This window comes from Rattus norvegicus, chromosome 10 (assembly GCF_036323735.1).
Source record: "Rattus norvegicus strain BN/NHsdMcwi chromosome 10, GRCr8, whole genome shotgun sequence".
Classification (NCBI taxonomy): Eukaryota; Metazoa; Chordata; class Mammalia; order Rodentia; family Muridae; genus Rattus; species Rattus norvegicus.
This window is the reverse complement of record NC_086028.1, coordinates 30,918,470-30,934,053: the sequence shown is the minus strand read 5'-3', so window position 1 is coordinate 30,934,053 and position 15,584 is coordinate 30,918,470. Positions and strand designations below refer to the sequence as shown.

Here is a 15,584-nt window from a genome sequence, read left to right as displayed (position 1 = left end):
AAGTTTCAATTTGCTTTCCCGAGATTTCCCTATGAAAATTCATCTTATTGCTCATGATTTACATGGCAAACTCTCTGGTTTGGTAACAGAGATGGAAAGAAGACGTGTAACTTAACTAGTCGTTCTAGCTCTCTTGGCTTAAAAACCTTCCCTTTTCCACCCTCGTTATTCAAAATGTGGTCCATAATCAAAGAGAACTGGCATCACTTAGGAGCTTATTAGAAATGCAGACCCTTAAGCATGGTGAGGCTATTCCTGTACCCTAATAGTCAGGATCTGCATTCAACAAGATGCCACACGATTCATATTCATAAACACAGCTGGGACAAGGGGGTCACACAACTTCTCATAACTGTTTCCTATGAAACCACATTAACAACACTAAACCATATTCTCACAGGGAAAGTGCTGGCTGGAGTGGAGAAACAGCTGCCCCCAAAGGATGCTGTGAGTCCTCTCTAGTTCTAGCTCCCTGGGTCTTCATGTGGCCCCTGCTATCAATTTGAATGGACTGTTTGGTTCTTACTTGGCCTCTAAAGTTGAATGGAAGCCTGAGGAAGTCCAGTTTTCACCAGGAAAGAAAAGTCCCCCAGAGTAAAACTTCATTAGGATTAATTTAGGTAAGAGGTAGAAAACTGTTTGTTTACCTTGACGGGAAGTAATGAGGTCCAGGTAGGAAGTAAGGGTGATGAAAGGAGAACCGAGGTGGCGTCCCAAACAGTGTGGCTGGATGGCCAAGGGGCGGGGGCTGATAGACGTGTGAGTGTGGAATGGGAGTAGCTGGGGGTATTGGGGTGCTTCGGGGACAAGTGGAAACGCCGGCATACTCCTTGGGAGGCTGGATAGGCGAGGTTGCAAATCTGGCATGGGCAGTGCTTGCACCAGCTGGAATCCTGTTGGTGCTCTCCAGAGAGACTGGAGTGGGTCTCTTCACAGAGCGACTGGTTCCCGAAGGGAGCCTGTGAACGTCAGTTTGGGAAGGCCCAGAAAAGCGCTGAGGTGGGAGTGATGGGCGGGGCGTCAGGCTTGGAGGCGGGACGGCCACTGGGCCAGTGCTGGAGACGCTGGGCTGGAAAAGTGTGATGGGGCTTGGGCGCTGGACTGCAGGTGTGGGCAGCTGGATGGCAGGTGGGGCTTCACCTTTAGAAATAAAAACAGCAGAGTTAAGTTAACCGCTATTAGGATCCCTACTGGTATCTACCACATCATGAACATGATCTTTGAAAGAGAGTTCACTATCCACCCTCGCCTAGTAGTGGTATCATATTAAACCACTCTCCTATTTATAGTATTCTGACAATTCTGAAGTCACCGTAATTTCTTGTGAATTTACATTTTTCTCTTACTGAACTAACCTCTAAGTGTCGTAAAAGGAGAGAACTTCTGTTTTGTTCACTACTGTGAACAAGCTCTGCTTCTGCTTAACAGAGAATAGGCATGTTCTGTTCTCAACAAACTTTTGGATAGGTAAATAAATGAAAAAATTATTATTGATAAATCAAAAGAATGAATGCATTGAAATATTGATTTATAAACAGAAATAATGTAAAACTACTGGAAACAGTTATCATTAAAGAATAATCACAGGAGTAGGGAATAAGATGCACAGGTAGTAGGAAACTAGATGTTCATTTCATAGTATTTGGGTTTTGGTCAATGTGATATATATTTATTTTATTTTCATATAAACAAGTTTCAAAGTAGCACTGTGTATCATTTTTCCTTCATTTTGCCTACTTCTTTACATTTAAAATTATACTTTTTAGTTGAAAAAATTAATCAAGAAAATGGTTCGCTTTACTATATTGAAAGTGAATATAGCTGGAAATCTCCAAAAGGAATAGGATTTATCATGGGTTAGCCCTTTGTGACAGACTTGGACAGAATCCTAGCAGGGCATGATTGGAAAGGGCAGAATTCTTAAAGGTTAAGTAAAAGTCATATGATTTATCCTTCCATTTCCCAAGAAGACACACTGCTGGCTGAGATGCTATTATACACCAAAAATGCACGCAGACTAAGTTGAATTAAGCTTTCATGACAAACTACACACGGAAGCCTTTGGAACAGAGTCACCTAGGGGTCTGTTAATGAAACACGTTCCAAGTACAGACGCTTCAGTCAGAAATGTCTCTCAATGGCCCAAAATGCAGACCTTCCTTCATCTTTATTAGGTGAGACTCCCACTTCCTGCCTTCCCTTAGGAGAGGCAGGTAAAGCCCTTCCAAACCTCGGCAGGAAGAGCCCCACCCATCCATTTCAAGATGGTTTCCTGCCCAGTGAAATACAGCAGAAGGGTGGAAATGATGCTGCCCTGATCTTTTTAGCCCAAGATTAGCCTCATGCTCCCAATCACCCTACCTCTGGCTCCTGAGTACTGGGATGGCAAGCATGTATTGTCATGCTAAATTTGGCTGCTTATGTTTATTACCAGGGTCTAACCAAGAATATGAATTAAAAATAGATCAGAGGGGTTGGAGAGATGGCTCAGTGATTAGAAGAGCACTTGCTGTGCAGTCACGAGGACAAGAACTCAGATCCCAGCACTCGTATAGTAAGCCAGGGGCCTCACAAGCACCTGTAACTCCAGTTTCAAGGATTCAACAGTCCATTTCTGGCCTCTGTACATAGGCATGCACAGAAACACATGCATACACACTTACAAATGCATACACACGAATGTTTAAAGAGTAAGATTTGATTGAAGGAGACAGTTAAATCTAAGCGGGTACTTCCACACTAACCTGCTAGGAGGAGGCCTCTCGACAATTACAAGGCCAGGCAAACTTGTAAAATCCTTAAAATTTTATCTCTTAAGTTATTACCACACTCAAGACGTTAACCTGACAGTCTATGTTTGACATTGAGCTCTTTTCCCTATACCCATCAGAAGCACTTAGTTATCAGAAAAAAGATGGGTTATGAGAACTTTACAGAGCAACTGATCAAGTTTCAGTCATTGAAAGGGGCACATTATCTTTTCCAGTGTTCTTTCTAAGATGGTTGTGTAAAAGAGAGGGAAAGAAGACCTAGAGTGATAACCATGCATTCATTTAGTGACAAGTAACAGACATATATCAACTACTCTATTTTGTTATAGAGTTATCCAGAAACACTTTAAATGTTAGAGTTCAGGTTGATAAGCAGGAAGTTAAAAGTGTGCGACCTTTAGCAAGTCAGGGATATGGAAGATCAAAAAAAAAATGCACAGAGCTCTAATGACTCAAACAGTTGTTAAGCTATAATAGAAGCTAACCTTAGAAATCAGCCAGTGGAGTTTGGGGTTAGCTCAGTGGTAGAGCGCTTGCCTGGCAAACGCAAGGCCCTGGGTTCGGTCCCCAGCTCCGAAAAAAAGAAAAAAAGAAGAAATCAGCCAGTGATTTGGCTTTTTTTCTGGTACACAGCAAAACTACAGTGGCCTAGGCTCCCTGGCATTTAGAGGCAGCTAAAGGCTACCCAATACAATATAAGCAGTGTCCATCACTGCTGCAGTGAGGGCACTCATGTGGTCCTCCGTGTTCTTGTGCCTTGTGCAGGTTTGAATACATGAATACAGTGCCCTAGAAGGCCTCATTCTAATGTCAAAGCTACAAACGCAGAAAGAGGCTTCACCCATTAGCCGTCTTTTGAAAGAGACATATTCAGCAACCCGAAACATCCATATGTGAGCAGAAGACAAGCTTGCTGTTGAAGTGGCCAGAGCTGTCCAACCATTACATGAAATAAAGAGCAGCTTTAGACACACAGGGGCAAAGGAGAACAGTCCAAAATCCAATAACCAATCCAAGTATAAAAGCAGAACAGCTGTAGAAACAAAACTTCCCGCGTGTCTCCATCACCCAGTTCCAAAGAAGAAACCACTGCAGCTTTGTGGAGTTAATGAGGAGACCCAGAAAGTGGCTTGGGATAAAGAGAAGTGAGAGGGGGAAGCTGAGAATTGGGAAGGTATTTAGGTCATTGTCAAGAAAAGTGGATTTCTGGGGAAAGAACAAGGAAATAAGAAGCCCAGGAAGATGAGGTGAAACATGTGAGGCATCCTCGTGAGAACTTACAATGCCACACCACTTTTCTTTTATTGCTGTTGTTATTAAAGTAGATTTTTATTGACTGCTGACACATTTTTAATGCATTCACCTTCCTCCCATGAGCCACTTTTTCTTATGCCCTTTCTACAGCTGTGATCCTCCTCCTATAAATCCCTTCCCCACACTCTTTGTCTTTTAGTTTTGCTCTGTGGCCTAACAAGTTTAATCGGGGCCACTTATGTGTTTGTGGGCTTGGAACCATCCACTTGAACCTGGTGGGCTCACCAGTGGGTGCACAGACTCCATCACTAGGCAGTCAGTGGCTCAGGCAGGGGGCCTTATGAATATGGAGCCCCTCCCTTCCATGCCTCTTGACAGTCTCAGCTGCTGTAGGTTCAAAGTCAAATTGGTTATGTCCTTCCTGGAATTATACAACTTTTCAAGGAGATTTCTGGAGAGTCGAGGAGACTTTTTAATGGATATAGCAACTTCTAAGAATGGAACTTAAGACCAAGAGAGACCTGCTGATTTTTGGATTAAAGCAGTAATAAAGTAATGAAGTTTTCTTTCTTCTTGTTCTATTTAAGAAGTACATAAACTAAATGGTACAATATAGCTAAAACATTTAGAGAAAAATGTATGAATTCTAGAGAGTAAAAAGATTGTCAACAAAGTGATGATATAACCAACAAAACCGAGCTCAGGCTGGACAAACGAATTAGAGAGAACTCAGTAACAAAAGAATGTGTCTATGTACCAAGTAGATTTTGAACAGTAGGTAAAAGAAATGTACGGTCTACAGAAGTTCCAAAGCCTGTATACAAATGTGAATACTGATATAAAATGAGGATGCCGGTATAAGTGGCACACAAGACATCTGGTAAGACATACATGAAGAAGAATCAAGACGACAATGCTATAAGCACTTTCAGAGACTAGAAGCCAAAGAGCTTAGAGTGTGATATTAAGGCAAAGCAAATGATACACCGTACACAAAAAGAACACCAAGACAAGAAACTGCTATAGAGTTTGAACAAGGAATAGAAAGTTGTTTATCTGTATGTATCTTCTCTACAACTACATTATGAAATCTTTGACAAGACACTCTATTGAGACATATTCCTGTTGTCCCTAACAACCTGGGCCATAGCAGGTACCTGATAAATATTAGGCAGTAGATGAGTCAGATAGGAGGCTTATAACTGTGACCCTGAATTCACTCAGAAGATAGATACATTTTAATGACATGAAGTGTTCTGAGAAAGTGTGGTGCAGGGCAGATGGTTGCTTATTAGAACAAGCAGGAGGCTTGGTAGAGTAGGCAGGAAAATGGAGTAAGCTTGACTGAGCATCAAACAAAAGGAAAGATTACAAGAATCTATGAATTTGGTGTGAAATATTTAATAACACATTTCTAAATTACTAATGGAATAATGAGATTTTATTCACTTTTTGCATTAGAGATGCTGGTTAAGGGTAGAAGAATACTAAAGGTAGAAGGTCAACTAAAATAAGACATTCATAGAAAAGTTGTTGTTTAGACAATAATGCTAAAAACAGAGAAGAAAATCATACTCAATTATAAAGTTGTTAATTGGTCAAATTAAGAGAAATCTATCAAAATCTTATGTGAGAAAACTAGTCTAAGTGTTTTAAGTCAGTGCAAATAAAAATTAGGTAGTAGGAGGTTGGAGAGAAAGCTCAGCAGTTAAAAGCACTTAACTGCTCTTGTAGAGGACTCAAGTTTGATTCCCAGGGTAGACATGTTTCTGAGCCTACAAATACAATAATGTGTATTATTAAAATGCTGATTTCTCTACCCTTATAACTTGCTGCAATCCAGACATGGGACTGTAATGCTATTCCAAGAATATCTTGTCTCTAGTTTGTGTAAACATTTATTCTCTGATTTGTCAATAAAAGCTGATCAGCCAATGGCTGGGCAGAAGAGAGAATAGGGTGGAACTTCTGTCAGTCAGGGGAGAAGAAAGAGATGGAGAGGGAGAAGAGAGGGTTCAGAAGGAAGGGATCCTGGAGGTATAATGGGAAAACACTTGAAGCCCAGAGAACGAGACCAATACTAAAACACAAGTATCTTGGGGATTTGGACTGAAAGGTAACCAGATTAGCTTAGAGGATTAGAATAGATCAATGACTGCCCAGTTATTGCGTTGTAAGTTAATTAAATAAACCTAGTTTCTGTCTCATTCCTTTGGAAGCTAGCCAGAGATAGGAAAAAACTGTCACTTTTAAAATTACTTTTACATTCCAGCACCCATGTCAAGCGGCTCACAGCTATAACTCAAGCTCCAAAAGTATCTGACCCCTCCTGGCCTACTCAGGCCCCTCTAACTAGCACACATTTGTACACACATACACACAAAACTTTTTTTAAAAAATTGGGTATTTGGAAGGAAAATGACTTAACAAAAACCAAGTGACTCTAAGGCAACCTGATTTGATAAATTCTTCACCAGAAAGAACAAAATGATTGAAACTTAGACTAATAGTTCTCACACTTCCTAATGCGGTGGCACTTCAGTACAGATCCTCATGTTGTGATGACTCTGACCACAAAATTATTTTGTTGCTATTTTATAACTAATTTTGCTACTGTTATGAACTGTAATATATTTATATCTGATATACAGGATATCTGTGTACCCAAAAGGGGTTGCAAGCCACAGGTTGAGAAACACTGGCTTAGACAGTAATAGTTTCAAAGGCAACCAAAGAGTTGTAAAGACTCAACACAATCCTTCCTACCAATGATCTTAGGATTCCTGAACCTAATTTTCACATAAGAAGTTTGAGAATCCTAGATCAATACAATATAATAGTAAGTTTACAAACTGGCAAAAATAGGTCTCAGGTGTCATTATCAATATTGTAGAGAAACTCAAAGGTAAAGCATAAGATATTAAATAATGTAGATAAAAGTAGATACTCCCAGAACAATTTTGCTAAGTCTACATCACTTCTATGATAGTTAACTTTAAATGTCAACTTCATACAGCCTGGAATCACTTGGAAAGAGTCTCAGTGAGGGACTGTTCGTGTTGTGTTAGCTTGTGGGTATGTCAATAGGAGAGTGTATTAATTGATATAAGAAGATGCAGCCCACTGTGCGTGGTACCATTCCCTATGCAAGAGGTCCTGTTAAAAGTAGAGAAATCGAGCTGAGTGTGCACCAACAAGAAAAGCAGCAGCATGCATCCATGTATTCTGATCTTGTTGATGTGACTAGCTGTTTTAAGTTCCTGTTGCTTTTACTTCCCAGAGATGAAACCTTGAAACCTTGAAACCATTATCTAAAATAACCCTTTTCTCCCCATAAGGATATTTTAGCACAACAGAAACAAAATAAGAACAACTTCTTTTATTCAAATGGTGACTTTGAACACACTAGTGTAGTGAACCTACTTTCTGTATTTAAAAAGTTGATTGTTGGGGTTGGGGATTTAGCTCAGTAGTAGAGCAAGTGCAAGGCCCTGGGTTCGGTCCCCAGCTCCGAAAAAAAGGAAAAAAAAGTTGATTGTCTATATAGTATCATAAATGCCAAAATTACTAGATGAATTATTTCTGTAAACGAAAAAATATGCCTCACTACTTTGATGTTTCTTTCTCAAGAATAAAATATATGTTTAAAGAACAAAATTACCATGATTTTATGCTTAGAACATAAAACTAGTTGAAAGAAACAAAGAAGGTATTTTAAAATCATTATCTGCAAATTATAGTTTATAGTAGATTTTAGGTTTACTATAGGTTTTTCTGTTTGTTTCTTTGTTTTTTAAAGATTTATCCTATATAAGTACACTGTAGCTTTCTTCAGACACACAGAAGAGGGCATCAGATCTCATTACAGATGGTTGTGAGCCACCATGTGGTTTTTTGGGAATTGAGCTCAGGACCTCTGGAAGAGCAGTCAGTGCTCTTAACCACTGAGACATCTCTCTAGCCACCATTTCTTTGTTTTTTTTTTTAAGACAGAGTTGCTCTGTGTAGCCCTGGCTATCCGGGAGCTTGCTTTGTAGACCAGGCTAGCCTTGAACTCATAGAGAGATGCCTGCCTCTACCTCCCTAAAGGTATGTACCACTATAGCTAGCCAATAACTATGGTTCTTTAATACTTGTGGTATCATCTATTAACTAGCTTTAATAATTTTACGGTTACTCTAGAATGTGAAATTTCTAAACTTCCTAGTTACACTATCACCTCTAAATAATATGATATGGAACTGATGGAAATACCTAAGCATATTTCAAAGTTGGGTAACTGTACAGTATGTTAGTAGCAAGTAAATCTCTTCACTATGGATTATACTTATCTAAAAACAATTCTCAAATTATATTTATAAAATGTTTTGGCTTATCATTTGGGATCCAAGAAATGAATCTTTACCATTTCTGGCCCTCACAAGAAATATCATTGTAAACAATTTTTTAGAGTAGCCAACAAAGTCTCATTATCACATTTTTGTTTACTGTTGTATGTTTCTGAGATGTTTCCTGTAATTCTGTCTACCATATTTAAGTAATAAAATCATGATGCATAAACCCTACCAATATCAGGGGGAAATCTTTAGTCTTCTTCCAGCCCATATCTTTGCACAGATGGTGTAAAAGTGATATATTGTATAAAATCTCAACTGCTTAAAATAAGAACATTGATAAATCTGTTCATGAGAAACATGAGCATTTGAAAATGGGCAAAACAGATGCCAGGAAAGTCTGGGGTGCGGGGAGGAAGGGACAAAAAGAAGCACGTACTAAAGTAAAAAATAATATCTAAAACCAAAACAAAGAGATGGTAAAGCCCAGTTTGAAGCACAGTCTTACAGTCAACACTAAAAGTGCCTGACTGTATTGCAAAATGGAGGCTACAGATCAACTTTCTACAGCGTACACTAGTATCTTGAGTGCAGCTTTGTTTATTCCATTGGCTAAATGACACAGTTTAAAAGACACTGAAAATGGGAGCTGGAGAAAGAGCCCAGAAGTTAAGAGTACTTGCTCTTGCTGAGGACCCAGGTTCAGGTCTCAGTGTTGAAATACGACTCTAGTTCCAGGGGATCTAACACTTTCTGATCACTACACACACTATACACACACAGAGAGAGAGAGAGAGAGAGAGAGAGAGAGAGAGAGAGAGAGAGAGAGAGAGAGACAGACAGACAGACAGACAGACAGACAGACACAGAGAGAAAGACAGAGAGAGGCAGAGACAGAGAGAGAAAGAGAAGGAGGGTGGTGGTGAGGGAGGCAGGATGAGAGACTCATATAGGAACATATAGGAAAACAAACATATATATAATAAAATCTTTAATAAAAAAGTACTGAGAATGCAAAATATTACTAAGTCCATTTTCATGCTCTATCCCTCTCTAACTCATAGGGCCAGCTTTATCATTAGGAGACTAAAACAGGCAGAAACTGGCAAGAGCAACTTTAAGACAGGCAGCAGTAATAGTGAATGGACAGCACTCTCCCTAAGAGACGGTTGTAAACGTTTCGGAGGAACAAGCCAATAATGAAACAGGTAGCCAAGATTTGAGAATCTCAGTTTAAGACCAGACTGTAAGGAACATGAACCAAACAAGAAATGTATAGAAAATGTACAGCTTTCATCGCTTTTCTGGAGCAGTGGCCTTACTAATATCACTGAGAGAATGTCTCAACCCCCTCTAGCAAAGTGTTCTTCTATGCTGGAGGTTACACCATCCCTACTTTCTATGTAATTACACCAGCAATTTCTTCACTATCTGACTAATCTTGGCTCTCACCCTAAATTTCTTAGAGAGTCAGAGTTTTCTACATGGATCTGCTATTGCTCCTTCTCCCATTTAATGTTTCATTTTATCCCTTCTTGATTTTATTTCTTTACTATTGTTCTAAATTATAAATTTAAGAAACCAAATTTCCACTTAAGAGATAAAATTTTGATGTAGGTATTTACAAATTATCTACAGTAGGACCAACTCACCAACTGGATGAGTGATGGTGTTCTGAAGGCCGGGAATTACCACAGAGTAGGTAGGTGAGCGATAAGGATAAATTGTTGTAGGATTTGTAGAGATAATATTCTGTGTGGTACCAGAAAATACATTGGAAACACTTAGAGGGAAGCGTTTTCGCTTCCCTGGACGAGGCTGATAAACCCATCCTACAGAAAAAGAGAGACTTTTAATATGAATATCCAAACTCTGGCTTTTTCATATAAAAACACAGCTCACTTAAAAGTTTTAAAATATGGGTTGTCTAAAGGTATAGTTTCCAGCTCCATGATACTATTTCTGTGAACAAATCCTGCACTGTGCATTTTAACATCCACATAGCTGCTAACTCTGTTAATGTAACCCTTAATAGAGAGGAAAGTCAAATGCCTTCTACACAGGAACACAGAGTGATTTCATGATACAATCTACACCAGTCATTGGGTTTGAATCCCAAAGTTTTTCCTCTGTGGAAGAAAAATACCCCATAAGACATTATATATCCCCTCTGTTTATGCCTGATTTAAGGAATCACTCTCTGAGGCTTGGCAATTGCTAAAACCATAAACACCTTAATTTCTTCCCAGAGTCAGAAGTGTGGCACTATCATGTATACGATCACTGGTTCTGTCTAGGTGATACTTCATAATCTTGCCTCTTAAAAGTATTTCTGCTTATATTTAAGAAAAGATTTTCCCACTATGCACAGTTCTGTAAGCCACAAAGAATACATAGTTCCCAACCTTTATCTCAACGTCCTCACTGCTGAGGAAGAATCAGTTGGTCCAAACTGTCTCATGCTAGGAATAAATCTATTAATCAAAACACGGGACTATGTTCTGATACCCATAAGATATTAATTCCTGCATTTTTGTTATCTTTTAAGTGGGAAGTGTTTGTTGTTGCCATGATTATTTAATATGTCTAGTATATTACAGAATGGAACCATGGAGACTTACAGTAAATGGTAAAACTAGCTATATATGTCTGCTTGTACATACCTATATGTAGATGTGTATGTGTGTGTGTGTGTGTGTGTGTGTGTGTGTGTATGCTTGTACATACCTATATCTATTACAGTAAAACCAAATATCTCCTGACTTACAGTAGCTGGTAAATATGAAATCAGATATTTCACAACTGTATTCTACTTAAAATGTATGCTTAGTATTAATTCAATCACTATTATGTTAACCATTATTTTCTTTCTCACACAGAGATTAGGAGATCTCAACCTAACTTAATCTTTACCTAAATAAATTTAAAAGAAATTGGAAAGAGTCTTGCTCATTTCATTTGATTACCAGGAAATTCCTCTCTGTGCTTCTCTTTAATCTTTTGTGCTTCATCATAATAAGGTTTCTTTTGTTCTTCACTAAGTTTGTTCCACTCTAACCCAAGCTGGACACTGATTTCTGCATTGTTGGCGGCTGGGTTAGCTTTGGCTAGTGCTGGTCGGTGGATTCTTGCCCAAACCATAAATGCATTCATGGGTCGCTTCACATGACCATTTCTGTCCTTACTGAAGGGAGTATCAGGTATTCCTATATGACGAAAATTAAGAGACTAAGTTAACGTGCCATATATGCAATTTTAAAGTGAAGTGTATCTATACTTATAAAGGACCTGAAAACATACACTATAATATAGCCAAAGTACTGCCAAGACTCCAAAATTCCTCAGCCCCTGAATTCAGCACTCTATGTTGGAACTTAGAATGACTCCTGAGAGTATAATATTGTTGAAAATATTGTGTAGTAACGTTAGAGACACATCGCATGGCTATTTCTTTGAGCTTCATTAATATCTCTAACAGTAATTAACATTTAGTTTCCTTTCCACTAATATTAAGGAGCAGACAACTTACTTATGCATCTAGTTCTATGTAGGTGTTAGTTACATAAGAATTTGAAGGAAGTCATGTACAGAAGCAGCTGTAGCGTCTTAGAGGCAAAGATGTTTATGCTAACAATTTTTCACTAGGAAGGTGAAATTCCTGCCACTCTGAATTATTAAAACTATTTTCATGTTATTCTCCTGGGAGAAAAATTATATATATATAATATTATAAATATTATATATATATATAAAATGACTCTGAGTCATGGTAGTTAAAATTCTTCTAAAGGTAATTCATTAAATTTGCATCCCTGTGCAGTTCGTAAAAGCACTATCTATGAATGTTTCACATTGGTTCATTTTAGGGTCACTTAGTGGGCATGCAAAGGATATGTAGAATAAACCATGCTGACTGAGGGTGTAGCTCAGCTGGTAGAATATGCCTAGTATGCACTGAGCCCTGGGTTCAATTCCCAATAGCCCAATAGCCATATAAATCATGTGTAGTAAGTGGTATGTGCCAAGAAGGACTTGGGAACATGTCTGTGCATGAATACAGAAAATAGAAAAGGGCTATTTAAGTTATTTTGAAAAAACATAGAAGTGGGTAGAATCGGCACTGAAAATTAAAAAATGTAAAAGTTCATGAAAACATGAATGATAATGACTTCCCGAAACATTCAGTGACAGAGTTCTTTGTGAACTAATCCTAAGAACTTTTTTGAAATATATTTGAAAATACTAGAAAGTATTATTTGGTTATAGTCACTTCTTTTAAATATATATGTATATATAAATGCTTATTTATGCTTTAAATATATCTTTTAAATATAATCACTTCTTTTAAAAACATCTTGGCTTATTATTTTTAATATTTGTAAAAAGCTTTAGCTTTTAGAAAACCAAAATGCTGTTTATGTTTTCTCCCAGAAAAGTTACTGTTCACCTTTAACTTCTATAGTCAATATAAACAACTACCATCATTTTTCTAGAAACACTGGTATTGTTCTATTTCTTGATATGCATAAGCCTAAGAAGTACTACAATAGGAAGTTTGATGTTATTTTTGTATAAGCTGAGGAATCTGTATTATCTAACAAGGCATTCTGTTGTGTCTATTTTCTAAATCTGTTTACTAAGTCTTACAGTGATTGTTTAGAAACTTTGTGGAAATACTGAGGTGTATTTTACTAGTATAAGGGCAAATCTATCAGAAGCAGTCCCTGTGCAGGTTAAGAATCGTACCATGATTCTATTTTTCGAGCTTCAGCTCCTGAACTACTAATGTGTCTGTGCAACATAGACCTAGTTGTGCAAGCCAGATTCCCCTGGCTTCTAATACCTGCATCTGAGGGAAGCACGGTGAGGGGTACATCTTTGGTTTCAATTTTTACAGAAGGCTCCAGCAAGGACTGCATTTTAATAGGCACTGGTGTCAGGGGGACCTTGGACAACCGTATCAACTCAGAAGGCGGAGGCCCCTGAAACTGGATACGGGCTCCTGGAGGGACCGTGTGGAGAGTCAAAGGGAACCTTAGGTCTTGTTGGTGCGGCCCAAAAGCACTGGGTGGCTGGGCCAGGATGGCTTCCTTGCTGCTGTGAACCAGGCCATTGGATGTGGCCTCCGTGCCCAGCCTACAGTCGTCCCTGAGTCTCTCTGGCTCCTCGGTCTTGATGACTCCTTCTCCGATGGCCAGCAGGCTCCTGCCTTCCCCGCCTTTCAGCGCATCCCTCGAGGCCTCCTCTGCCTCCAGCTTGGCTTTCTTCTCATCCCCTCGGCGCCCATCGAGGGCCTTCCCGGTGCCATCCAACTTGGCGGCCCTCGAGGCTCTAGGGCCGGCCTCGGTGGTCCTCCGAGATCCCACCGACAGGTCCAAGCCCGCCCCCAGCTCCTGCTTCTCGGCCTTAACAAGCAGCGTCCGGGGCTGCATGGGGCGCAGCTCCGGCCTGCAGGGGCCTCCGTCGGCCGCGGACTGCGGAGGCAACAGCAGCAGCTCCGGCCTCAGTTGCAGCAGGCGCGCCTGCGCGGACGAGGCGGCGGCGGCGGCGCCCTCGTCGGGAGCCTGAGGTAACAGCGGTCCGGGAGGCAGCAGCAGCACCTGTTCCGGCTTCACTTGCAGCAGGCGTCGCGTCCCCGCCTGCGCACCTACCGCCGTGGCCTCCCCGCACGACGAGGCCACTGCGGCGATGGCGGCCGCGGCCTGAGCCGACGGCGACTGGGAGCGCTCTGCGGCCGCGGCCCGGAAAGTGGAGGCCTCGACGGGCTGCGCGGGCGGAGCGGGGCGCAACGGGCGCGGAGGGGTGGGCCGCGGCGGTTGGCGCGGCGTCGGCGGCGGCGGCTCCGGCCTGGCTCTCTCCATGGGGGAGGGGGCGGCCAGCCAGGTCGCGGCCGGGATTGTGAGCTCAGCCGTTTGTTGGCGGCCTCCCCCTCCCCCTTTCGGTTAAGACCCTTCCAAGGCCTTGGCTACCCAGAACCCTACGCGCTCCAAAGACGGGCTCGCCTCGCCCAATCATGAGAGGCCCAGCGTCCCCGGCCAGCCAATCACAGGCACGTCCCTCGGCTCCTCCCACCCTCCACTCTAGCCACGTGCGAGAATCCTGGAATCATCCGCCATAGCCCGGGCCGAAGCTCTTGTGTCCCATTTTCCACGCCTCTTCACTCTCCCTCTCTTCCGTATTCTCTAGGCCTTGTTCTTGGTTACCCCGCCCCCTCCCGGAGTGCGACAATGGCGTTGCCCAGGAAACCCTTATGCTCTTCGCCTTTACCAAGGATCTCCGAGGATGAAGGCGTGGACCTTTCTTGCGGACTGGGCCCACGGCTTCGTGTCCTCATTAATCCCGAGTCTGTTAGGATCTTTTAGACCTTGTCAAGTATGGGAACATCTTGGACCTTATCACCGATCGCATTAATTGATCTTACTGGAACTGCTGCTTGACTAGGTATAACTGTTTACTGGTTGAATTGTCAATCACTCTACTTCCAAAATGCGACCCAGGTTCATCCACTTTTTGAGGTTCCACCCGCCATTATCCTGGCCCAAGCTTCCATCCTTCATGTCTTCCGTATGGATGTTGCAGTACTCCTGTAGTCTTGCTCTTCACCTATGTCTCACTACTCTCTGACTGCCAGTAGTTCTGAAAATACAAGTCTAACGCTATCACATTTCCCCCAAATCTTTCTGCGGCTCCCACTTGTTATGAGATAAAAGTCCGAAATTCTTACCAGGCAGAGCCTGATAAACCTGGTTAGTAGCTTAGGCTCCACCTACAGGTTGGTGTGTTTGTTTTTTGAGTTATCTACACTTTGCCTCCAGCTGCCCGTCACACCATTCTTTTTCATCACAGGACGCTTTAGCAACTCAAGCATTTATGTCTGTAACTCCGGCTTATTTTTCACATTGGAGCAGAACGGGCATTTCAAGAGAAAACAATGACTCAGCATCCGTTCGAATCTCTTTTATGCACTCACACCTGATCATAACCTTTGAAGTGCTTTCTCTGTGTGATTATTCTGCGCCTCTTCCAGATGATTGTTACCTCCTTTGGGGGAAGAACTGCTTGTGTTTTGCTCATCACTGACTCCCCGACTGTTGAGTAATTGTTCCATAAATGTTTATTGAATGAGGAAATAAGAACTACCACAGCCTAATAGCAATACTATGTATATTAAGGGCTCATTTTAAGTTTTTTTTTCCATGTGTGTACCTCTTCTTTTAACAAGGAG

At 41.1% G+C, this 15,584-nt stretch overlaps 1 protein-coding gene across 3 annotated transcripts in view; it reads right to left on the bottom strand.

Annotated features, from left to right (window-relative positions):
• Window positions 1–15,347, bottom strand: part of Sox30 (SRY-box transcription factor 30) — a 29,709-nt gene extending 14,362 nt beyond the window's left edge. Inside the window, exons 1-4 of one of the 3 annotated variants that reach the window (XM_039087152.2) lie at window positions 15,084–15,336; window positions 11,326–11,565; window positions 10,012–10,191; window positions 648–1,140 (exon numbers count right to left, since the gene is read on the bottom strand). In XM_039087152.2, the coding sequence (XP_038943080.1) occupies window positions 648–1,140; window positions 10,012–10,191; window positions 11,326–11,512 (860 nt within the window). In that variant the 5' untranslated portion in view covers window positions 11,513–11,565; window positions 15,084–15,336. Of the gene's footprint in view, window positions 1–647; window positions 1,141–10,011; window positions 10,192–11,325; window positions 11,566–13,202 lie in introns of all 3 variants that reach the window. The other 2 variants (NM_001427190.1, XM_063269881.1) reach the window with 2 other exon arrangements.
• Between the last annotated feature and the right edge of the window lie 237 nt (window positions 15,348–15,584).